This window comes from Theropithecus gelada, chromosome 6 (genome assembly GCF_003255815.1).
Source record: "Theropithecus gelada isolate Dixy chromosome 6, Tgel_1.0, whole genome shotgun sequence".
NCBI lineage: Eukaryota > Metazoa > Chordata > Mammalia > Primates > Cercopithecidae > Theropithecus > Theropithecus gelada.
Genome location: NC_037673.1, coordinates 130,982,711 through 131,006,322, shown reverse-complemented (window position 1 = coordinate 131,006,322; position 23,612 = coordinate 130,982,711). Strand labels below are relative to the sequence as shown.

At 54.9% G+C, this 23,612-nt stretch overlaps 1 protein-coding gene and 1 non-coding gene across 4 annotated transcripts in view; one reads left to right on the top strand and one right to left on the bottom strand.

The window, feature by feature from the left end:
- Window positions 1-5,319: 5,319 nt before the first annotated feature.
- Window positions 5,320-23,612, bottom strand: part of JADE2 (jade family PHD finger 2) — a 57,615-nt gene continuing 39,322 nt past the window's right edge. The window contains exons 9-12 of one of the 3 annotated variants that reach the window (XM_025388740.1): window positions 22,010-22,474; window positions 14,801-14,918; window positions 11,643-11,771; window positions 5,320-10,043 (exon numbers count right to left, since the gene is read on the bottom strand). In XM_025388740.1, coding sequence (XP_025244525.1) covers window positions 9,220-10,043; window positions 11,643-11,771; window positions 14,801-14,918; window positions 22,010-22,474 — 1,536 coding nt within the window. In that variant the 3' untranslated portion in view covers window positions 5,320-9,219. The remainder of the gene's footprint in view (window positions 10,044-11,642; window positions 11,772-14,800; window positions 14,919-22,009; window positions 22,475-23,612) is intronic. The other 2 variants (XM_025388741.1, XM_025388742.1) reach the window with 2 other exon arrangements.
- LOC112627234 lies at window positions 10,343-10,402 on the top strand. Its single transcript, XR_003120085.1, has one exon. It is a non-coding gene; the product is annotated as a U7 small nuclear RNA (small nuclear RNA).

Sequence of the window (23,612 nt, the reverse complement as noted above, 5' to 3'; positions counted from 1 at the left end):
CCTGATTCAGCTTCCCAAAGCACTGGTATTAAAGACATGAGCCGCCACTCCTGGCCAATCTCCTTTTTATCTTTTTTTTTTTTTTTTTTTTTGAGACGGAGTCTTGCTCTGTCGCTCAGGCTAGAATGTAATGGTGCTATCTCAGCTCACTGCAACCTCTGCTTCCTGGGTTCAAGCGATTCTCCTGCCTCAGCCTCCTGAGTAGCTGAGATTACAGGTGCATGCCACCATGCCCGGCTGATTTCTGTATTTTTAGTGGAGATGGCGTGTCACCACATTGGCCAGGCTGGTCTCAAACTCTTGACCTTGTGATTCGCTTGCCTCGGCTTCCCAAAGTGCTGAGATTACAGGCGTGAACCACCGCACCTGGCCCTCCTCTTTTTTATTCATTATTTTAATTTAATTTTTTTTTCTTTTCTTATCTTTTTGAGACAGGGTAGTTGTAAGGCCACTTGGAGCTACCTGCATTTCCAGCATGGGCCAGAGGTGCCTCTGTGAGTCCTGAAGCTTTCATCTCCAAGAAAAGGTGCCTTTGCTGCCTCCTCTGGACGCTCTGAACACGGTCAGAGGCTGCAAGGAGGACTGAGGCCAGCTCTAGAAGGACCAAGTGCTGTCTCTCTCCACTCTGCTGTGAACTTCCTTCTTTTCTTTGGTAGGGCCTGGGTCTCCTTGGCCACCCACCCAACCTGGGACTGGGCACCCAGCGGACCTCAGCCAATGCTTTATTCTCCCAAGAGGCGCCTCGTCCCTTAACCTCCCTGTCACTGAAGCCTAATAGAGAAGACTCTTCTCTGCCCTGGCTGGCAAGGGGGCATGGAGCAGGAGGTGCTGGGGTGCAGGAGCCTCAACAGGGACAGAGGAGGGGGAGGCTGGAGCTCTGCAACCAATGTGGGGTTGGCCCTGGCCCTGTGGGCCTTGCGACCTGCGGTGAGAGGTGCCAGTGCTAGGGCCTAGCGGGCAGCAGGGGGCGCCCCAGACCCTACCTTGCAGGAGTTTGGAGAGACTAAGGGAATTCAGAGAGGGCAATGGAGACCTTCCTCACCCCACAGATTAATACTCTCTCACTAGCAGCACAATCTCAGTGTGTCATTGCACACTGATTTGTGATTATCTACTTGAAGTCTGTCTCCCACTCTGGCCTGGTCTCTGTAAGGGGCATGTTGTCCCCACAGTGTCCTCAGGGCCCTGCAGCAGATGCTCAGTGAGTGCTGAATCAGTATCGCAATATTTGCATGAATGAAAGTGGTCCCCTAGCCTGGGCATGGTGGCTCACGCCTGTAATCCAGCACTTTGGGAGGCCGAGGCAGACGGATCATGAAGTCAGGAGATCGAGACCAGCCTGGCCAGCATGGTGAAACCCCGTTTCTACTAAAAATACAAAAAATGAGCCAGGCATGGTGGTGAGTGCCTGTAGTCCCAGCTACTTGGGAGGCTGAGGCAGGAGAATCACTTGACCCCGGGAGGCGGAGGTTGTAGTAAGGAGAGATTGTGCTACTGCACTCCAGCCTGGCCAACAGAGTGAGACTGTGTCACAAAAACAAAAACAAAGAAACAAAAATGGTGGTCCCCAAGACCACCCCCCAGCCTCCCATCAGATCCCTGTGCTGATGAGCTGTGAGTCCTGGTGGCAAGAGAACTGGCCCACCACGAGGGAGATGCGACCAGGTCAGTGCCATCCTCCTCCAGTCCTGTGCTCAGGGGCTCTCAGCAGGCAGGGACAGCCAACCTCAAGGGGGAAGCCTAGGAGTGCCAATCAAATGTGAGACTCCTGCCCTCAAGCAGCCACGTAGGCTGGTGCAGAGTCCCAGAGGGACCAGGGCTGGGAATGCAGGGCCAGGCCTGCTCCTCACCTCCTGCCTTCCCTTGGGGAAGTGGGCCAGGTGTTCCTCATGGCTATCTGTCTCTCACTCCATAGGAGCCTGGATGACTCCTGGGCAGCTCAAGGGAAGGCTGAGGGTCTCTAGGGCTCTGCTGCCCAATAGGGTAGCTACTAGCCACATGTGGCTTTGAGCACTTGAAATGTGGCTAGTCTGAATTAAGATGTGCTGTAAGCGTAAAATACACCCTGGATTGTGAAAAGAACGCAAAATCTCTCATTAATAGTTATTTTACATTGATTACATGTTTAAAGACATTTGGATGTAATGGGTTAAATAAAATAATCATTCAAATTCATTTTATCTGTTTTTGTTTGTTTGTTCATTTTTTGAAACAGGGTCTTACTCTGTTGCCCAGGCTGTAGTATACTGGCACTATCATGGCCCACTGCAGCCTCGACCTCCCAAACTCAAACAATCCTCCCACCTCAGCCACCCGAGTACCTAGGACTAAAAGTGTGCATCACCACGCCCAGCCAATTAAAAACAAATTTTTTGTAGAGATGGGGTCTTGCCATGTTGCCCAGGCTGGTCTCGAACTCCTGGGCTCAAGCAATCCTCCTGCCTCGGGCTCCCAAAGTGCTGGGATTACAGGCATTAGCCACTATACCTGGGCCTGTTTTTCACTTTTTAAAAATGTGGCTACTAGAATTACAAATGTGACTTGCACTATATTTCTAAAGAACAGTGTTGCCAGGCCAGGCGTGGTGGCTCACTCTTGTAATCCCAGCACTTTGGGAGGCCGAGGTGGGTGGATCATGAGGTCAGGAGTTTGAGACCAGCCTGGTCAATACAGTGAAACCCCGTCTCTACTAAAATTACAAAAATTAGCTGGGTGTGGTGGTGGGTGCCTGTAGTCCCAGCTACTCAGGAGGCTGAGGCAGGAGAGTTGCTTGAACCCAGGAGGCGGAGGTTGCAGTGAGCCGAGATTGTGCCACTGCACTCCAGCCTGGGCAACAGAGCTAGACTCTGTCTCAAAAAAAAAAAAAGAAAAAGAACAGCGTTGCCTCAGACCAACATGTACCCTGAATCCCCCTGCCCTACATTAATCAGCTGGGTTAGGTTCACAGGTGCGATTTTATTTATTTTGTTTGTTTTTGGTTTTTTTTGAAGACAAAGTCTTGCGCTGTCTCCTAGGCTGGAGTGCAGTGGCATGATCTTGGCTCACTGCAAACTCTGCCTCCCAGGTTCAAGCGATTCTCCTGCCTCAACCTCTCTGTAGTCCCTGTAGCTGGGATTACAGGCATGCATCTCCACACCCGGCTAATTTTTTGTCTTTTTAGTAGAGATGAGGTTTCACCAGTTTGACCAGGATAGTCTCAAACTCGTGACCTCAAATGATCCACCCACCTTGGCCTCCCAAAGTGCTGGGATTACAGGCATGAGCCACCTCGCCCAGCCGACACAGGTGTGGTTTTAGAGTGAGGGGCAAGCCTGAGTCATTCTTCTGGATCACTGTGGTCCTGCTTTGGGCTGGCTACAGGAGGAGAGAGAGGCTGTGGTGCCAAGTCCAGGGCAGCTGGGCCACAGGGCTGACAGTCCCTTCCCATGGCCAGGTGGGCTGGTCACCCAGATACCCCCTCAGTCCCAGGGGTGATTTCCTACCAGCATCCCGTGCTGATTCCACAGTTGAGGACGCTGAGCCCTTCCCATTCACAGCTGAGCTGCTGGAGCTGGAGCTGAGAACATCCACAGCCTGTTTGTCCAGGTTCCTGGGATCCCTAACAAGGAGACCTCCCTCCATGGGCATTTGGGGCACACACACACTCCACCCCAAATTTACTTCCAATACCTTGTGCATTGTAGACTCAGAACATTGGATCTGGAGGCACCCTTAGGAACCTACTATCTACTGCTCTGGAGAGGAAATGGGTTCATTCTCTGTGGCAAACAACTAAGTCAGTGGCCCCAGAAGCTAAGATGCTTTGAGTTTTTTTTTTTTGTTTGTTTGTTTGTTTGTTTGTTTGTTTTTGAGACGGAGTCTCTCTCTGTCGCCCAGGCTGGAGTGCAGTGGCCGGATCTCAGCTCACTGCAAGCTCCGCCTCCCGGGTTCATGCCATTCTCCTGCCTCAGCCTCCCGAGTAGCTGGGACTACAGGCGCCCGCCACCTCGCCCGGCTAGTTTTTTGTATTTTTTAGTAGAGACGGGGTTTCACCGTGTTAGCCAGGATGGTCTCGATCTCCTCACCTCGTGATCCGCCCGTCTTGGCCTCCCAAAGTGCTGGGATTACAGGCTTGAGCCACCACGCCCGGCCGATTCTTTGAGTTTTAATGTAACCTCTGACCTACACAGCCTTGCTTTGAGCCCTCAGAGAAGGTTCAAGACCCTTCCCTGATATAGCTTGATCCATCTTTGCATAGGCCAAGCCCTCTGTGAGGAATGACCATCAGCTTCCCTTGGGCTAGCAACAATTTTTTCATTAGGTCTGCATTGCCTGGAGGTTTTAGGGGGACAGGTGCCTGGTGACATGCAGAGTACGCAACCCAGCACACTGGCAGTGAGGTGTCCGGTCAAGACTACTTGTTAAATGAATGAATGAATCACTTCCTCAGAGAAACCCTTCCTGAACCCTCCTACCCCTAGACCAGCCCAGGCCTCTAGGAAAACTCCCAGCTCCCTCACTGCCTGTGTGAGCTACCCCCAGCAAGGACAGCAGCTACATTCCCCGCACTCTTTTCAGAGCCTGACTCAGGGTAGGTACTCAGAAAATCATGAATAAAAAACAAACTCAGGCAAAAATCTTCGCCGACCTAGGGACACTCCCTCGAGGCTCCTCCCAAACTTTCCTGCGGTCCCAGGCAGGTGGTTGTAGCGGGTGGGGCGTGCAGCAGTCCTGCCTTGGATGCGGAGCTTTACCTCTGAGCACATCTTTGACTTTGGGTGCATCCCTCATCCTCTCAATTCCACAGGAACATATTGAAGATCAAATGAAATACTGCCCTGAGGCTAGGTGCGATGGCTCATGCCTGTAGTATCAGGACTTCAGGAGGCCGAGGAGGATGGATCACTTGGGCCCAGCAATTTGAGACCAGCCTGGGCAACGTGGCGAAATCCCATCTCTACAAAATTACCAAAATCAACCGGGCATGGTGGCACGCACCTGTAGTCCCAGCTACTCAGGAGGCTGAGGTGGGAGGATCACTTGAGCCCAGGATGTCGAGGCTGCAGTGAGTCAAGATTGCACGACTGAACTCCAGCCTCGGCAACAGAGTGAAACCCTGTCTCAAAAAATAATAATAACAATCAAAAATAGAAATACTGCTCTGAAATTATAGCCCTTGGTGTGCACTGAGCATCTTTATTATGATTCCTTAGGAGGTGGCAGCAGATCCCTTGGAAAACTCAGGGATCTTGTGGTTTTGCTGAGCCCACTGTCAGGTGTGTGTGTGTGACTCCCAGGGTTCCCTACCCCATCCAATGCAATGGAGCCTCACACCAGCCAGCACAGAAAACATTGCTTTATTAACTGCGTTTGCCAACACACGAGGAGTGCAAAGGGCTCCCTATGACACAAGCCCTGGTGGGGCTGGGGTCTGGAAGCCCCCATGAGTGAGCAGGACAGGATGGGGCTGGGAACTATGCAGCAGCGGCAACACAGAATCATGCAGGGCACAGCGGGCATTGGCCACACCCAGGTGACCATACATTCTATTGCTCGTTAAGGGTTGCGAACATGGACAATGTACAAAAAGGAGAAATAGGTCTTTGCGTTAATGAAAAATACATTTTTTCTCTACAAAGGAATCTTTTCTAATACAAGAAAATAAATATTGCAACATAAGCCAAAAATAATTTAAAATTGCTCTTTTCAATATATTTTCAATATTTCTCTTGTATATTAACAAATGGCACATCACTTTCTTTGAAACAAAGACAGAAGGTGTCTCCTCCTGTGACATTCATATCATTCCCTCCACTGTCCCCTCAAACTCACGTGGAACACAAAGTGTTTGTGCCTCTGAGGGAGAAAGTGGCAGGAGGTGCCTTAAAGAACAACCAAAGGTCTCAGACTCCAGCCCTGGCTCCTTGGCCAATGTGGCCAGCGAGGCCAAGAGCATTGGAGAGTGCCCTCCCCAAGGGCTGTGCTACAGAAATCCAGATCATTTTTCAGTGGTTTGCACATGGGCAGAGGTTGGCCACATCTGGCAGTTAGCAAGGAAATGCCAAGTTCAGCCACTGCCAATGTTTGTTAGAATTGGGCAGTTGAATCTCTAGGAATTGTCCCAGCTAGTCCCATAGTGTGCCTATACACAGTACACACAGGCATGCCTGCACGAGGACACACGAGGCGTGGCCTGGCACACCCCCCACAAACAATTCAACATCTTTGTCTGGAAACCTGGGGTGGCTTCTTCTCCAAGGAAGCTGAGGCCCTTACATTGCAAATGCTCACACACTGTCACAAAGTCAGGCTCATTTAATAAAATAAACCCTTCTACCTTTCTTCTTCTCATTTGTCTCAAAATACATTTATGATACATAAAAATACTTTTCTTGCACATTATCCTTTGTCACATGATGAGGGGGAAGGAGGTGGTGGGCGATCAGGTCAGTGAGAAGGGGGAGGATAGCCAGAATGAGTTACAGAGCAGCTTCTCCCTCCCTGTGGAGGAGCAGTGCGAGTGGGGAGACGTGGTCAAGAGAAAGATCCACCTCCGCCTCTGGCCTGGAAAAGGAACCTGCCTTGCTTGGTCTCAGGGGCAGCAAAGCCCTCTACACTGGGGACAGTAGACCGGAAAAAGAGAGAAGCAGCTGTGACTAACGGGGGAAAGGCTGGGAACTCGGGGAGGATGGGTGGCTGGCATCCTTCTCCTTGCAGCCTGGTGGACATCCTGGAGGTGGAGACAGCTACCTGGAGAAGACTGCTCCAGGGCTTGGCCTGGGAGTAAAAGGGCTCCCCAAGTGAAAGGCCACCCTCATCCCCTCGCAGCAGCCAGCCAGCCTAACAGACATCTGGGTTCTGCAGGACACAGGCTCAGCGACAGTCCAGTCCAAAGCAATAGCCAATGAAGAAGGAACAGAATCCAGAGGCCAACAACATGAGCAGAGGCTCTTGGAAGAACACCAGCCACCCCGAGGCAAGGGGCCAGACTCGTTGCACCCTCTCCCTAATTCTCCGCCCACCCCTGCCACCAGGGAGGCCCAGTCCCTGCCCCAGGATGGTGCGAAGGGGCAAGGGGCCAAGTGCGGAGACTGCTAGACCCTGGGCTTTCCGGGACCCCTGGCAGTTTGGTTGTTCTTTAAGCTCACCTCTTTGCTTCTTGCAGGGTCAGACTGGGCCATCTGGCACAGACAGGGTTGCAGCCCGAGGTGACCCAAAGCATGGGGAAGGAAGAAGTTCTGTTCAAAGGCAGTAAACAGAGACTGGGGTTGGGACGCTGATGCTGACACTGACTGGTCACTACTACCAAGGCGGGCAGGCAGACTAAACTCTACGGGCTAGCTCATGCCATCCCAACGCCCAGAATCCTTGAAGCCCACCCCACTCCCTCCAAGTCCACCCGGACTAGACACATTTGTCCGATCCTCTGAACTGAGTCATTATCTTTGTTTCCTGTTTTGCTAAAATTCACATGAAACTGAGTGTCGATGACAATGCCACTGTCGTACCTTGATAGTTTTGGAGTTAGGGGTGGATGAAGGTCAAGCTGTTCCCCATCCTGCTTATTTGCTTTATGTATTTGGGGAGGAGGGAACCACATGGTAAAGACATTTTCCATGCTGGTTTCACTGTCAGTATCTTTCCCCTCTGTGACTCTCAGAGTTTAGGAAAGCTCACAGTGGGCTCAGCCCAGGATCTGAAATCTAACACCCAGGTACACTTCAGCAGCAGAAAAGCATCCTCTTCCGAGCGCTCGGGCTCTTCTCCTTGGGTGTGTGCAATGAACATGTTTCTATACTTTGATGCTAGAGAACTCCATTTTAAAAAAAGTCCAAGTGACAAGTTGTCAGGTCCAGGCTGTGCTGTATTATGGTCAAAATATTCTTTGGCATCCACAGAATGATTCGACTGATTCACTGGACTTTTTGCAAGGTTCTTGTTGGAGAAGTTCTGGCTTTACCAGTGGCGGAAGTGACCCAGGAGTAATTCATCAAAGAAAAAAAAATGTTTTCACGGAATTCCTTTTTTGTTGTTCCCTGAGCTATCACCCTGGGGCCACTCTACTGAAACTCTTCAGAGCAACTACCTGGGACCTAAGCGGGGGGGCGGGGGCGGGAAAGGCAGGACACGGGGGATGGCTGGGCAAGGGGTTAAGGCTCAGGAACAGGGGAACATCCAGCAAGACTTACAACAGCCCCAGCGGCCAACACCGGCCCGCCCTGGGCCCCGGGATCCCACTGCTTGTTGGAAGGAGGAGTTTCCAAAAGGAAACCACGGAAGAAGCTCATCTCTTAGCAGGACTAGGAAACTTGAAAAGGCAAGCGGTCTGGTCTGGTCACCTCTGTCTGAGTGACCAGACTTCGGCCGAGACTGGCCCCAAAGGAAGGAAGGAAGTTGCAGCCCCAGAGTGATTCTCTACAGTGGGCTGGTCTGAGCCCCATGACCCTGTCTGGGCACTGGCCCTCCCTTACAGCCCTCCACCTGCACTGGCAGCTGGCTGTTTGGGAGTCCCCTGAGTAAATGGCACAGCTCAGGAGGGATTCTGGGAACCCCTTCCCAGAGCCGCTGGGCTGGGCACTGGCAGGGGCAGAGCAGCAAGGGAGGGGAGGGTGGCAGGGTGGGCAGGCAGGCCTCAGATGATACGGGCTGATCAGGAACAGCTTTCAGTTCCCCTGGAACCAGCGGGCCCTCTGCACCCCCTCAGTGCTTTCTCATATAAACTCGTTGTGCTTGTGACAGTGAGTAGACTCTGGCTGGGTATTGTTTATTATACTTCCTTGGGGATCGGTGGAGTGCAGCAGGACCCCCCAAATGGACCCCAGTGGAATCTGGGGGCAAGGCGGGGTAGGCCCTGGACCGGCCCAACTGCCATGAAATAATGCCCAAACGACAGTCTGTGTCACCCAGTGGCAGCGGGCTGGAGTCCTGAGCTCTTCTCCACCTTGCCCACTTCTAGCCAGGGGCCCAGCAATACCACGTGGGCAGGGCAGGGATGGTGCACGGGACCTGGCAGGGTCCTGGCGGCCGGAGCCGTGGAAGGAATCCTAACATCCTAGACCAGCACAGAGGAAAGACAACAGTGTAGAATTCAAAACTCTCTCTATATTAAAAATAAAACCACGACGGAGTGGCAGCCTCGAGGGTCTGGGACACTCGGCAGAGACTGGAAATGGCAGTTGTGACTGGGCTGAGGCCTTGTTGGGGGACCAGGGCAGGGCCCGGGACAGGGAAGGGGGTGAGTTAGGAGGCCAGTACTCCCATGCGGACCACCTCCTCTGCCCCTGCCTCCCGGGGACCCCGCTGCACCCCACCGTCCTCGGCCTCTACATCTGAGTCGCTCATCTCCCCATCAGAGAAGTAGCCATCAGTCTCAGTGTCAAAATGCAGGCTGACCTTGGGCCTCTCAGCCACAGCTGAAGGTGGTCCCATTCCAGCATCAGGCCTGGCACCCGGCAATCTCCGGGTTACCTTGCTCTCGCGGGGCGGCCGGAGCCGGCCCAAAGGCTTAGGGCTCGCTGCAGGGCCAGGCACTTGGACATCTGAGTCAGCAGCTACTGAGGCTGCCTCGTCCGGGGTCTCAGGGGCCAGTGGTGGGGGGCTTTCAGGGGTGGCTAGGATGGGACAGTCCCCGGCTGTAGGGCTGGATGGCAAGTGAGAAGACGTCCGACGTGGTGGCTTCCTGGTAGGTGGCCCTTGACCCCCCTTGCCGCTGCCTGCATCCTGGCCCCAGGTCTTCTTGGGGGCTTTGTCTGGAGTCGTCCGTGAACCAGGCCCGTCCTGCGGCGGCGGTGGTGGTGGTTTCTTCTTGGCAGGCAGGCGGGTGCGGCCTCGGGCCTTCCTAGCAGGGTCGCCAGGTCGCAGCGAGGGGTCCCGCATGAAGCTGAGCAGTGTCTCCTCATCCTGCAGCAGCTCCTCTGACAGCAGCCCCGGAGCAGGGTCCTCGCGATGCCCATTGTTCAGCGGCCACTCGCTCATGGCCATGTTCTCTGCTGTGATCTGCACTGACTGTGCCAGCCAGCTGTTGAAGAAGGTGCCATCGATGGGGAATGAGGTGGACAGGCCTGCTGAGGGGAGAGAGGAGGCAAGTGAGATGCCAGCAGACGCGTGTCCCACCCTTTCAGGAAGCCCGCTGACGCTTCCAGCACACCACCATGCATCTTCTTCTCTCTGCCCCCCTGTGCCAGACCCAGGTGAGCTACCTTTGTCCATCCCTCCTGCCAACACCACCAAAGAGTTGGGACTACTTATACCCTTCTCTCCAGAAGGACGTGCTGCCCTCAAGATGGGCTTCATAATTTGTGGGATGGAGTATAAAATGAAAATATAGGCTCCTTGTTCAAATATTATTAAGAATTTCAAGGTGGAGTGTTATAGCTCTTTTAGTTTGTCTAGCAGGTTTTCTGGATTTTACCAGAAAGCCTGCCATGGGGAAAAAAATTCAAGGTGGCAGCAGCAGAGCATTAAACCAAGATCAAGGACCCTGTGCAACGGTATAGGTTGCTACCCACGAAGTTGGCCCTGCCCACCACCCCCACTCTGGTGGGGTTGGGGAAGGAGGAATCTGGAGGAAAATGCCCTCAGGCCACCAGAGGGCACTCGGTCTTTATAAGCATTGCCTCCCAGAGCTTGCAGCAAAGAGCTTGGATAAAGGGATCAGGCGCGAATAGGGGTAGCAAGCAGTATCCAGTCCCTCCTGGATGTCAGGGGAGAGAGGAGGCAAGTGAGATGCCAGCAGATGTGAGGGAGGCAGATCCTTCCTCCCTTACCGAGGTCTTGGGAAGGGACAGCTGGTGAGACGTGAGACTGGGTTTCCTGTTACACACCCAAGTTATCCCCTTCTTTTTGCGGGAGGGGTGTGAAATGAAGGAACATGGTCTTGCTCTGTCACCCAGGCTGGAGTGCAGTAGCATGATCATGGTGCACTGCAGCCTCAGCCTCATGGGATCAAGTGATCCTCCCAACTCAGCCTCCTGAGAACTGGGAATACAGGCAGGCACCACCATGCCTGGGTTGTCCCCTTGTTGAGACAGAGGGACAGAAAGGATGACCTGGGGCCTCTGTCCCAGAGGCAAGGTCTGGAAGGGGACTCCATGATGCTCCCCGAGATCTCTGGAGGAAGCACGTGAGGTCCATGAGTCACACTGCTCCCATTAGGCTGCTCTGCCTAACAGGAGGCCTGGGACAGTGGAGGTGATGGGCAGGGCCAGGGCCTGCAGCCACTCCTCTGGGTATCTCTGGGTAGCTCCAGGAAAGTCTGCTGCTGTTACAGGAAGGGCCTATTTAGAGGATTCTGGGAGAGTAAGACAAGGATGGGGCTTTCTGGTAGATCCGCCCCTCCCAGCATGGGGGCTGTCCTGGGGGACTCTGGGAAAATCCAGCCACCGGGATCCAGCCAGGGAAATGACTGGACAGTTCCTGAATGGGCGTGGCCCAGCCTCCATCCAGGTCTACATAAGGGTCATTTCCCAGGATGTCACACGGGGCTCTGAGATCTGTCTCCTTTGTGGGTGGAAGGTGTGTGCACCTGGGCAAGCAAGGGCCTGGTTACCGCTCTTGAGCCTCAGTCTCCTATTCTGTGCAGCTGGCCTTCTGCAGGGCAGAGCTGCAAGTGTGGTGATGGTCAAGCCTGCCCGTGTCTGCAGGCCAGCATGGCCCTCACTCACCCAGCTGCCCCAGGACTGAGTCAGGCCCCGCCTTCACTTTCTCTTTCTTCTCAGTGCTGCCCTTGGAGCCCTCGCAGCCCTTCCTCTTCGAGTCACTCTTCTTGCCCTTTGCTCTCCTCCCAGACCGCTCTGTGTCAGGGAAAGCGAGAGGAGGAGGGATATGGTTACCCTGAGTGGCCTCAGTCAGCACCAAGATCCCTGCGTGGCAGCCCAGGAGTCCTCCATCAGTCAGTGCTCACCCTCCACAGCAAAAAGGTTGGAGCCAGGGGACGGCTGGCATGGTGGGGTGAGCCAATTGTCCACTGTGCCCTGTGGGGGACTTGGGGTGGCCACAGGGCCACAAGGAGAGGCCCTTGCAGGACCTGGACTCTAGTCTGACCCGCACAACCTGCAGCCTTGGGAGAGAGTGTGGGTGGTGGGAAGAATGGCTGGAGGGGAGTCTGGACAGGTCAGGGCCTTGAATGCCAGGCTGAGGAGCTAGACATGTCAGTGGAAGGAACATTATCTGAGGGGTCGAGAGGCTTGGGGTCCATTCCTAACCCCAGGGTCAGCTCCCCTGAACCAGTCTCCTGCATTGGTCTCTTGGTTGGCTTTCAAAGTCAGGCAGTGAACTGGATGGGAGATTCAGGGTGCACCCCTGGCTCCTGTATCCTTTCAGTTCAGGCCAGGCCTCAGTCTCATCTATTTTGGTTTGTTTTGAGACAGAGTCTTGCTCTGTTGCCCATGATGGAGCGCAGTAGTACAATCATAGTTTACTGCAGACTTGACCTCCCAGGCTCAAGTGATCCTTTACCCTCAGACTCCTGAGTAGCTGGGACCACAGGTGCACGCCACCACACCTGGCTAATTTTCAAATTTTGTAGAGACAGGATCTTACTATGTTGCCTGGACTGGTCTTGAACTCTTGGGCTCCAGTAATCCTTCCATCTTGGCCTCCCAAAGTGCTGGGATTACAGGTGTGAGCCACTGTGCCTGGCCACATCTGTTTATTTATTTATTTTTTAGAGACAGAGCCTGGCTCTGTTACCCAGGCTGGAGTGCAGTGGTGTAATCATAGCTCGCTTGCAGCCTCAAACTACTGGGCTCAAGCAATCCTCCTACTTCTGCTCCCCCAAGCAGCTAGGAATATAGGCATGTGTCACCATGCTCAGCTAATTTTTGTAATTTTTTTTTGTACAGACAGGTTGGTCTGGAACGCCTGCCTTCAAGTGATTTTCCCACTGTGGACTCCCAAAGTGCTGGGATTTTAAGCATGAGCCACCGTGCCTGGGCAATCTCATCTGTAACATGGCATGTAACCAATGCCTAGACACTCTGGAGGCAGGCTCCTGGAGAGGCTCCCCACTGCTCTCAGGACAGTGTAAGCTCCTGCCCCAGGCTACAAGAAGATCTTGCACATGTGACCCTGGTTACCCATCACCCCTACTTTAGGTGTCTTCCTTCTGCCCGGTGCAGCCATTCCAGCCTCCTTCCAGTTTCTCTGCCAAGACATGCTGTGGCCACTAAGTCTCCAAATACGTTGTTTTCTTGTCCTATCCTTCATCTGATTCAGCTCACAGCCCAAATATCATCTCCACTAGGAGGCCTTTTCTAGCCGCCAAGCCAGACAGCCTCACCAATATGCACACAGCCCATGACCCACCCCAAGCGTCAAGCCTCACAACAGTGTGAGCAGCAGCTTTGGACAGGGCAAACCAGTCGTCTCCAAATGCCCCGCCCTGCCCTGAACAAACAGCTGCCTGTTGTTGACACTCAAGACAAGGAGTTGCAAATGTCCCCAGAACCAATGCAGGGATGTGAACCCTCCAGGCTCTTGACCATGCTTCTGGAATCCTGTGCCTGAGGGCACTGCTCGTGGCTTGCCACCCTCTGCTTCCTCAACTGTGGGTGCCTTGCATGGGCTTCTCCTTCTGCACCCGATATGTGGCCACAGCCAAGTGCTAGGAGGCCTGAGATGTTGTCGGAGCATCACTGCTTCTGGGAAGACATCCCTGATACTTCTATCCCTGCACTGGCAGCAACTGTAGCCTCTGCGATACCACGTTCCTTTCTCTCTCCAGATGGTGTGTTCCACAAGGGCGGGAACCCTATCCAATCCATGCTCAGCTAATGCTGGCTGAATGAATAAACAGAAGACAGGGGGCCTGGAAAGCTCCAGCAGCCAGGAAGCTGCCACAGTCTTTGGGTACATGGTGAGCTCTGCATGGCCACGACTAGCACCTGAACTTGGCAAGGCTAGATGTTGGGGCCAGAGTGGATGGTGATGCCAAAGCACAATCAGGTCAGCTCAGCTCTCAGGCAGAAGTAGGGGCAGCAGAGGTCCTCAGTCATTTGTTCCAATGGTGGCTCAGCAGCTTTCCTCCCTCCTCTCCATTCCAGGCCCAGCTCAGCTCCGAGGCTGAAGTGGCATTGGCAGACCCAGGCTCAAAGTCTCTCTCCACCCAGCTATTTCTGCTGCATGTAAACCAAACACTGGGGTACCGCTTTGGGGGCTAAGTGTTGCCCTTCTTAACATGTATACGCTCCAGGAAGGGTCCTGTGTCTGGCAATATCCACAATTAACAGATAAGATCAATGTCAGAGCTTCCTTCAGCCTTTGATTGCCAGACCCATTAAATACATGTGACGCCAAGAGAATATGAAGAATAAGAATAAAACAGCGGAAAACACTGCAGATGCAGTGCAAGAATCCTGTTAGGGTCAGACAGAAACAACAGCCAGGTCCTATCACATCTCTGGGGCAGCTGCCTTCTTCGAAACTGACTCCCAGGCACACCAGGGTTCAGGGAAGCTCACCAGCTTCTGGCCCTTCCTGCCTCAGCACCAGCAGAGAGCCACTAGGCCTTCTTCTCTGTACCTGTTCACATGCAATCAGCTCCTGAACTGCTGTGGCCTAGTCAACCAGAAAGCTCCCTGAGGGCAGGCCTGATGCCCACATTCCAATCTCTGGCTCTTTGCCTAGTGACACACAACCCAGGACCCTGGCAGGCCCCCGTCTGAGCCTACTAATTGGATGGTGAAAGGTAGGGGTGGGGGGCCAGTGGCCCCTGGCTCCACGAAGATACCCCACCAGGGTCCAAAGACACACCCTCCTTGGGACCCAGCCCCGCAAGAGAGGGCACACGGAGGTGGCGGTGGCAGGTGGGGAAGGCGCCTACCTCGACACAGATCCTGTTCAATAAGTTTCATCTGCAGGTGGAATATCTGCTCCTGGAGTTTGCAGATGGCGTGTTTCGTTCTCTCGCGCCTTGTCACCATGTAGCACAGATTTCTAACCTGAGAAAACAAGAGAGATTTTCCACCTTACTCACAGGCAACCACCCCAGACCTCCCAGCTCTGGGGACCTTGCTATGGGTAGAGGCAGTGCCAGGGGCACAGGTTACCACCATAGCCTATCCTGCCCAGAACATCTACAAACCAATTTCCAGACCCTGAGCGCATCCTCAGCCCTGTGCTGCATGTCTCGGACACAAAACCTAAGGCCACACATAGCCTCGGCCCTGTGGTCCCTGGCTGAGCCAGGGCGGCCAGTGGAGGGCATCTGGTTAGATCGGCCCAGCATGCCCACCTTCCTCCTCGGAGTCTTACCTTCCTGGTAAGGTCAGCCACGCTGTCTCCCAAGGCCCTGCCAACATGGTTGCTCTCCTCTATAACCACAGTGCCCGCAGACTCATCAGGGTCTCACCAGGTCACCAACTTCATCCCTCTGCCTCCTGTCCAAGGCCTTTCTTTCCCAGTGAAGAAATTCTTCAGACACAAACGGCATGGCAAAAACTAACATGTGTCCTGAGCCACAAATGGCCCTGGTACTTGCAGCCCGAGAGAACGCCCGCAGAATAGCTTTGAGCAGAAAGGAAGTCCTAACCCAACTGTGCCCAGCCTGCAGCCAACCCATGTCTACCTGCTGCACTGGGACCTGAGCCAGGCTCATGCCATGCTGGCCAAGGCTTCCACATCCACACAGCCACCTTCACACTGCCAGTGACAGAACTCCTCAGCAGAGAGGGCAGAGGCCTCTCTGACTGCCTCAAGGCCAGCTGAGAAGAGCCCCCTGGGGCCTTAGATACCAGCTTCTAAGCTCATGGGACATGGACCCCTCCTATAGGTGGTCCCACAGGAAGCACCTGCAGGATGGACCATGCTGCTGCCAGCCCACCTGGCACCTTACCCTAGTGGGCCATCCCTCCCTGGCTGCTCTCAGGGCAGGCCACACTTCCGGAGCCAAGACCAAGCCCTCTTCCTTGAGACACTTCCTTGCTCTTCAGCACAGGATGGAGACTCCATTATCAGGGACAGTTGGCCAAAGCTGCTCAGCTTGAATTCTGGGTCCCACCAGGGTCTTTCCAGCTGGGACCAGGCTGTTTCTCGTTGGGTTCCATCTTCAAGGCTGAGTTCAGTCTTCATGTCCTTAAGCTAGGGTGACCTCTGGTTCCAGACCCCCTGCCTGTTGGCATAACCATCATTTCTCCCAGTCCGAGGGCAGCCAAGATCAGACCTCTCTTCTGGGTATGGGGATCCTCCTTTCTTTCCTGAGCCCGGCCGTGAAGGATATACCACAAAGGTGGCTCCAGCCTCAGGCCTCCACCCGATGCGCTCTGCATGGACTCTCCGTGGCCTTCCACGCTGGTGTGCACGCCCTCAGCTCAGACCGTGAGCACCAGGCCATCCACCCCTGAGCCTCAGCTCCACCTATCTCTATGGCCAGTACCACTCCAGGGGGCCACCCTGGGCTGCAACCACCTGGATCCAGCCTGTGAGCCCCAGCTCTAGCCTACCGGGATGGCCCACCTTCCTGTCAAAACCTGGACCTCCTAAAACCACCCTCCAACCAGCCTCCTTCCCCCATACCCTTAAGCACTGGCTATAGCTCTGTGGACTTGCACTGTGTGGGGCCCTGGACTCAAGCGAGCAACGCCACGGGGGCCCCTTTCTTCTCAGGGTAGGTAGGTGCTGACCAACTACTGACAGGACCAGGTGGCTCCGACCCACACTTCGGGGTGCTGAGCAAGGCGTCTTGGACACACCAGCAGCCAGTGGGAGTGGGAGTTGATCACACGGCGGGGGCAGAGCCTGGGAATGAGGAATCCAGGCTGGGGGGAGGCAGAGCAGAGCCTCATGGCAGGAGTCTGAAGGGAGCAGTGAGGAGTGGTGGGGCTGGCAAGGGAGGAGGGCAGGCGCTGAGGCTTCACTGAGCCAGGCCAAAGGAAGCCAAGGCTGGATTTTCCTTTTTTTCTTTTGAGACAGGGTCTCGCTCTGTCGCTTAGGCTGGAGTGCAGTGGCACGATCTCGGCTCACTGCAAACTCTGCCTCCCAGGTTCAAGCGATTCTCCTGCCTCCGCCTCCTGTGTAGCTGAGATTACAGGCGTCTGCCACCACACCTGGCTAATTTTTGTATTTTTAGTAGAGATGAGGTTTCACCATGTTGGCCAGGCTGGTCTCGAACTCCTGACCTCCTGATCTGCCCGCCTTGGACTCCCAAAGTGCTGGGATTACAGGCGTGAGCCACCGAGCTCAGCCCAGGGGTGGATTTTCACAGAGTGGTGAGACACTTCCCTTCTCCCTTCTTCCCTTCTCCCACCTGCAGTGGCTTCTGTACGGGATTGAATAGTGTTCCCCCAAATTCATTTTTACTGGGACCCTCACAACATGACCTTATTTGGAAATAGGGTCTCTGTAGATATAAATAGTTAAGATGATATCATACTATATTAGGTTGGGCCCTTGATCTACTATGAGTGGAGTCCTGACACAGGGGCCTATAGGGAGAAGGCCATGTGACCTGGCAGAGGCAGAGGCTAGACAGATGTCCGCAGACCAAGGAACAGCAAAGATTCCTGGCAACCACCAGAAGCTGGGAGGCACGAAGAGACTCTCCCGCAGAGCCCCCAGCAGGAACTAATCCTGCTGACACCTCAACCTTGGGCTTCCAGCCTCCAGAACCGTGAGGATGAATCTCACCATCCAGCTGGTGGCAGGCAGGCAGGCCTAGGAAACTAACAGGGATGCTGGGCATGAGACACTGGCAGCCTTTAGAAGGGACTTGGTGTGGAGCTCAAGAGGGAGGGGCAGCCAGCACCCCCACGTGGGGCAAAACTGTGGGCAGCCGTGAAAGACAGTGGAGCCTAAGGCCTCCAGCCCTCGGAGTGAACAGTCAGGGGAGAGCGGTGGATGACCATTGAGGCCAAGGAGTGGCCAGGGAGGGAGGGGGTAAACCGGGACCTCAGTGGGGACCTGGTCAGAGCATCACAGGAAAAGGACTCCAAGACTAAGGGCAGGTCTGATTGTGGCAGCCACTGCTGAGAGGGTTGGGGGATGCAGAGGTAGGCGGGGGAGGCTGCAGGCGGCCCAGGTGGCAGGCTCTGGGATGTGGCGGAAATCCGGCCAGAGTGGGCAGCAAGGATGCAAATACCATGAGGGACGACAGGAAAGGAGAGATGGGGGTGGGAGCAGAGGAACCCACGACTAGAGGGAAATAGGGAGGGAGGATTCGCTTTTGAAGATGAGAGAGGGTTGAACAGATTCAAATGTTGGTGGAAAAGGACCCGCAGAAAGGAAGAAGAAAAGAGAGACTCGTGAGCTGCAGGTGTGGGCCAGAAAAAAGACCCCTGTGGGGGAAGGAAGACAGGAGGGAAGGGAAGAGAATGGACCGAGAGTCTGGGCTGGCAGAAGTGAGAGGCCCTGGTGTGAGGACAGAGGGGAGGCTGTCCTGAGGGAGGCAGGGCCCAGCACGTGGGCAGCAGGGATGAGGTGGGGTGTGCGGCAGGGATTGCCCTGCTCAGCGCTGTGGAATTTCTCCTCATGGAGGGAGTGGCTCTCAGTGGGTGAGGCTCTGCCAGGGGTCTGGCCTCAGCGAGGGACAAGGGTTGGGGCATAGCAGGCCAGTGCCAAACAGGGAGTGAGTGAAGAAAGCAGGACAGAGAAGGGTGGAGGGCCTGGGAGACAAGTGAGCAGGGAGAGCAGGAGACTGCGGGCAGGGAGGAGGAAGTGGCGATTTTTGGGTTACTGACCTGGGAACAGCGGGAGGTGGTGACTGGGCTTGGGTGAGGCAGGGGCACTAATGGGTTGGGGGAGCTCTGGAGATGGGAGGCACAGGGGCAGAAGAGCCAGATGTCTGGAGGCTGGAGCTGCCCAGGACAAGGATGGCTTTGGTGGGAGGCCAAGCGGGCCACCATCCAGGCACTGAGGCCAGGACCCACTTCCTGCTGAGTCTTTCCCTCCTTGGGAAGTTGTCCCATGTCATCCTCTGGGCAGGTGTGTGTCTTAGAGCTGCCTCCACCCTCTCAGCCTCCTCCTCAGGCCAGGTCAGGCTCCCAAATAAACTCCTGGTGACCAGAGCCAGAGCTACAAGTAGCAAGTCCCTGCACAGCCTGCTTGTCAGCGTGGTTGCTAGGGGACACCAGCCGGCACTTGTCGGGCTGATCAACAGTGCTGCAATTTTTTTTTTTTTGTCAGCCATAAATAACTCTAGGAGGCTGCAGTGGCCATGCCTTCCGAGTATCTGCTGGGGCCAAGACCCAACGCTGAAATTTTAGGAAAGCACATCTGGTTGACCATAAAATGGGATTTCATGCTGGCCGCAGCCCCAGCTCCCGTTTCTCTCAGCAAAACCCCTGCCTGGCTGAGGAGGAACGAATCGATCTGGGAGGATGCTGGGTTCCCAGGCCCTAGCACTGGGCCTGCCCTGTGGGTCCTCTGTGGAGCCCACCCTCAGAGCGCATGGGCTGGCCTCCCTTCTTCTAAGAGCCAAATGCTGAGGGGCCAGGACAGTAGCAACAATCACGGCCAACAATGGAGGGCACTGTGCTAAGCTCTGTCCCCCACACGCACTGTGACACCAAGGTCAGTCTGATCCTTATTCCCATTTTACAGACAAAGAAACTGAAACTCAGAGAAGTAGAAACCGAAACAAAGAAGGCACAGAGCTGGGAGTGCAGGAACTGGATGCAAAGTCAGGCTACCAAGGCCTCGACCTCAAGCCCTGCCCTATCTTCCGATGATTCCCGCCCAGGCTGGCATAGTGCTCAGTTACAGGCTGGGTACTCCCGGCGCAGCACTGGGCCTTGGTCCAAGACTGGGCCTGCTGCCCAGGCCACCAACCACCACGGGCCTTTGCAGAAAGCCTCCCCCGTGGCAGGGTTCCTGTCACTGTTCATTCACCCAAGTTGCAAATGTGTGACCTGGAGAGGCCTTGAGGCTGGGCCGCCGATGGGGGTCAGCTTGGCTCATGGTTGTCCCTCCTCGGCCCTGCCAGGGCTGTGCATGCCCCTGCCCTCATCGAAGCTGGTGCCCGCCAGTCCAGCTTGGTGGCTGCTCAAGAAGCAGCATTTGACAGGGCCCCCTGAGCCATAAGAGGCTACACATACTTCAAAATTGGCCCTGCTTCCTCTTCCCAGAGGAGGAGTGGGATGGTTCACACCTGACTACTCTGGAGTGCTGTGGCCGCCACTGGAGGGGTCTGTGCAGCAGCTCTCATTTTCCGGAACCCCAGAGCCTGCCAACCTCAGCCCCAGGCCCCACCTGAACCAGCCGAGACTGGGGTGGGAAGATTAGGGGGCTGATAAGGGGAAGCTTTTGCCCAGGAAATTTACAGAATAGAGAATAAGCCAACAACTCCTCTTCTGCCCCTGACTGAGGTCCAAATTCAAGCTCAAAACCCCTGGGATGGAGTTCCTCTAAGGCTTCCTGTTATTCGTCTCTCTGAGCCCGTTTCCTCATCTGCTCAGCAAGGCTGGGAGGATCTTCCTCAAGTCTCTTTTTCCAGGATGATGACTACATAAGTGAGTCAGCCCTTGACCTCCCTGGACAACCCAGCCAGGAACAGACACGGGGGCTGACCAGCACAGAACAGGGAGGTCAGTTCTGAGGGGATGTTTGGGAAACAGTAGGAGTAAAAGCAGGTGTTTCTGCTGGAGATCCAGCAGGTGGAGACATGGTAGCCTGAAGAAGACTCTGGAAGCAGCTTCGGTCTCAGAAGGTCTTACACCTGATGCCCCTGCCACATGTGACAGGAGGCTGGGCTGGCCAGGAGGTGGTGGCTGCAATGTAGATGGCCTTGCCCTCTGTCCTGGCTAGAGCCAGGGACATCTGGTTCCTCCCACCCCCACCTCTTCCTTCTGGCCTGGTGGCAAGCTGGCTGCCAGGCAGTGAGTGCACTCCGGGGCCAATAGGTCATTTCCCTCTTGAGCAGGCTCCAGGGCAGATGAGGAGGAAGGAGAGGAGTGAGGAAGTTGGATCCAGTGCCCCTTCCCTGACAGTACAACACCCCCGGACATGTTCTACCCATTTTACAGCCTTGCCTACTGCGATGCAGATAAGAAAAGCAGCTGCTTCCGGTCACACAAAGCTCCCTGCGTGCTCCTGCCCAGAGCTGTTTCCTGACAGGACCCAGGGAGAGGGCGACCATGTGTGTCTGAACCCAGGGGAGACACTGTGACATGGTCCCATATGCTCTGGAACCCTAGAAATGTCCCAGAGAGGAGAGGCCAGAACAGCTTGTGGGGTTCAGAGGACTGGACAAGGATCCAGAAATCCTGCTTCATTTCACTCAGCCCCCTGGACCAAGTCACCATCATCTGTTCCCCAGCACACAGCTGGGGGTGGTTTTCAGCCAGCCCACCTGTTCCCTGGACTTCTCCTCCAGGGAGTGATGGGTGGAAGTCCCAGCCTCAATGTGTCAGTCCCTCCTTAGCACTTCTGCAGCTTCCAGACACACTGTGATCCACCAGCCCAGCCTCGTGTGATCCACCAGCCCCTTTCACCTCCTCCTTCCACTCCACCGTTCCTTGAGTCCACCCTGTCTCCTTCGTGCCTCTGTTCTCTTTGCCCAGCACCCCACGGAGCCGCGTTTACCCATCTACCCTGCCCTGGCCTGGCACGTGCCTGTTTGGCTGCTCCTGGCTCTTGATGCTCCTGGCTTTCAGCATGGGTTACGGGGACAGCTTGGGAAGCCCCAGTTCCTCCTCTACCTCAGATTCTCAACGCAAGCTCATGTGTTAGGACCAGGCAGGGCCCACAGAGGCAAGCAAGTGCCAGAAGCCTGGGTCCTCGCCCTAGCTCTGGTGCTCCCAGCCTCCTGACCTTGGCAGGGCCCCCACCACTCACCAGGCCTGTGATAGGGCTGGCATAAGAGGGACTCAGAGACTCAAGAACTGGACTCTTCTCTGTTCTGTAAAGTGCCAGTTACCCCCATACTCTTTGGGACCTGAAAGCCCTCAGCCACTTGGCAGGCTCCTGCACAGGGCCGGTCCACCAGAGCTCACAGTTTGAGTCCTGGGGAGTCCTGGCTGCTCCAGGGCAGTGACTGTGGCATGGAAAGGACTCCTGGACCCACCAGGCAGGTGGGTGGGCAGGCGGCCTGGGGACTCACCCTCTCTAGGTCCTGCCGCAGATGGGTGAAGAGCTTCAGGCGGCGGTAGAGGACGTCCTGCTCCTGCTGGGCCAGGTTGTCCACCTCGTCAGTCTTGGGGGTCAGCAGCGGCTGGTTGGCATTGGCTTTCCTCTTCAGCTTCCAGTACTGGTAGATGAAGTCGACCAGCGCCTCAGCCAGGTCCAGCCGCTCAGCCACCTCAGCAGGTTCCACCAGCTCATAGAAGTCCTCCTCTAGCTGCTGCAGCCGCTGCTTGCGCAGGGTCACCTTTTCCAGGTCCTCGCCAGCCTGGCTGGGCTCTGCAGGCTCAGATGTGGGCTCATTACGTGGGCCCCCATCACTGTGTTCCTGGCAGAATGACTTGAACTTGACCTCATCATTGTCTGCTAATATAGTCCGCATTTCCAGGCTGTGGTCAAAGGCGCATGTGACATGGAATGCCGTGACGCAGGAAGGCATGGAACACTGAGGGGAAAGGAGGGGCAGCATCAGACATGGAGGGAGCCTGGTGGGAGGGGAGAAGACAGAGGGGCTTCCCCCAGGGTTCTACTGAGAATGCACAACGCCTAAATAGAATGGCGTGGGCTCCCGACCTCCTGTGCAGGATGGGAGTTATGGCAGGGGAGGAGGAGGAGCTCTGGGGCGCCCGGAAAGGTAGCCCATTCAACACCATGTGCCCTGGGGGAGTCAATCAGAAGACAGTTGAGAAACACCTCTGGGGACAAGCTGCATTTTTTTTTTTTTTGAGAGAGTCTCACTCTGTTGCCCAACCTGGAGTGCAGTGGCTCCATCTCACTGCAACCTCCGCTTCTCAGGTTCAAGAGATTCTCCTGCCTCAGCCTCCCAAGTAGCTAGGACTACAGGTGTGTACCACCTAGTTTTTGTATTTTTAGAGATGAGGTTTCACCATGTTGGCCAGGCTGGTCTCGAACTCCTGACCTCAGGTGATCCACCTGCCTCAGCCTCCCAAAGTGTTGGGATTACAGGCGTGAGCCACCGTGCCTGGCCTCACGCTGCATTTTTGTGTGGGCAAAATGACTTTGGCATCACAGAGCATCAAAAGAAAGGCTGATGATGGGTCACTGGCTCATCTAAGATGGGGATTGTGGTCCCCTTTTTGTCCTCTGGGAAGAGGGGCTGGACTTAGACCCCTTCCCTCTCCTTTCGTCCAGACAGCTTCAGGCCTGACCCTCTCCCTTAGCCTTGGATGATGGCTGTGGGCAGCTGATAACTGTGTCAGCAATCATGCACCCAACTATTACGACTGCTTATGCTGCACTCACAAATCCTTTTGAAGGTCCATGGATGAGTGGAGGCACAACTAACGTTTACAATGACAACTCTGTTCCTAAAAGATGAGGCGGACAAAGGATGACTCCCACCTGCACTCCCAAACTACAGACCCGAGGCATCAACATCCCCTGGGAGCTTGTTAGAAATGCAAGTTCTCAGCTTCACTCCAGACCTACTGAGTCAGAGCCTCTCAGGAGTAGGCTCAGCAGTCTATGTTTACCGAGCCCTCCAGGTAATTCTCATGCACGCTAGACTTTGGGAATAGACTTTGCTAAAGACAGACTGGTATAGCCCTTCCAGTGTCAGGAGA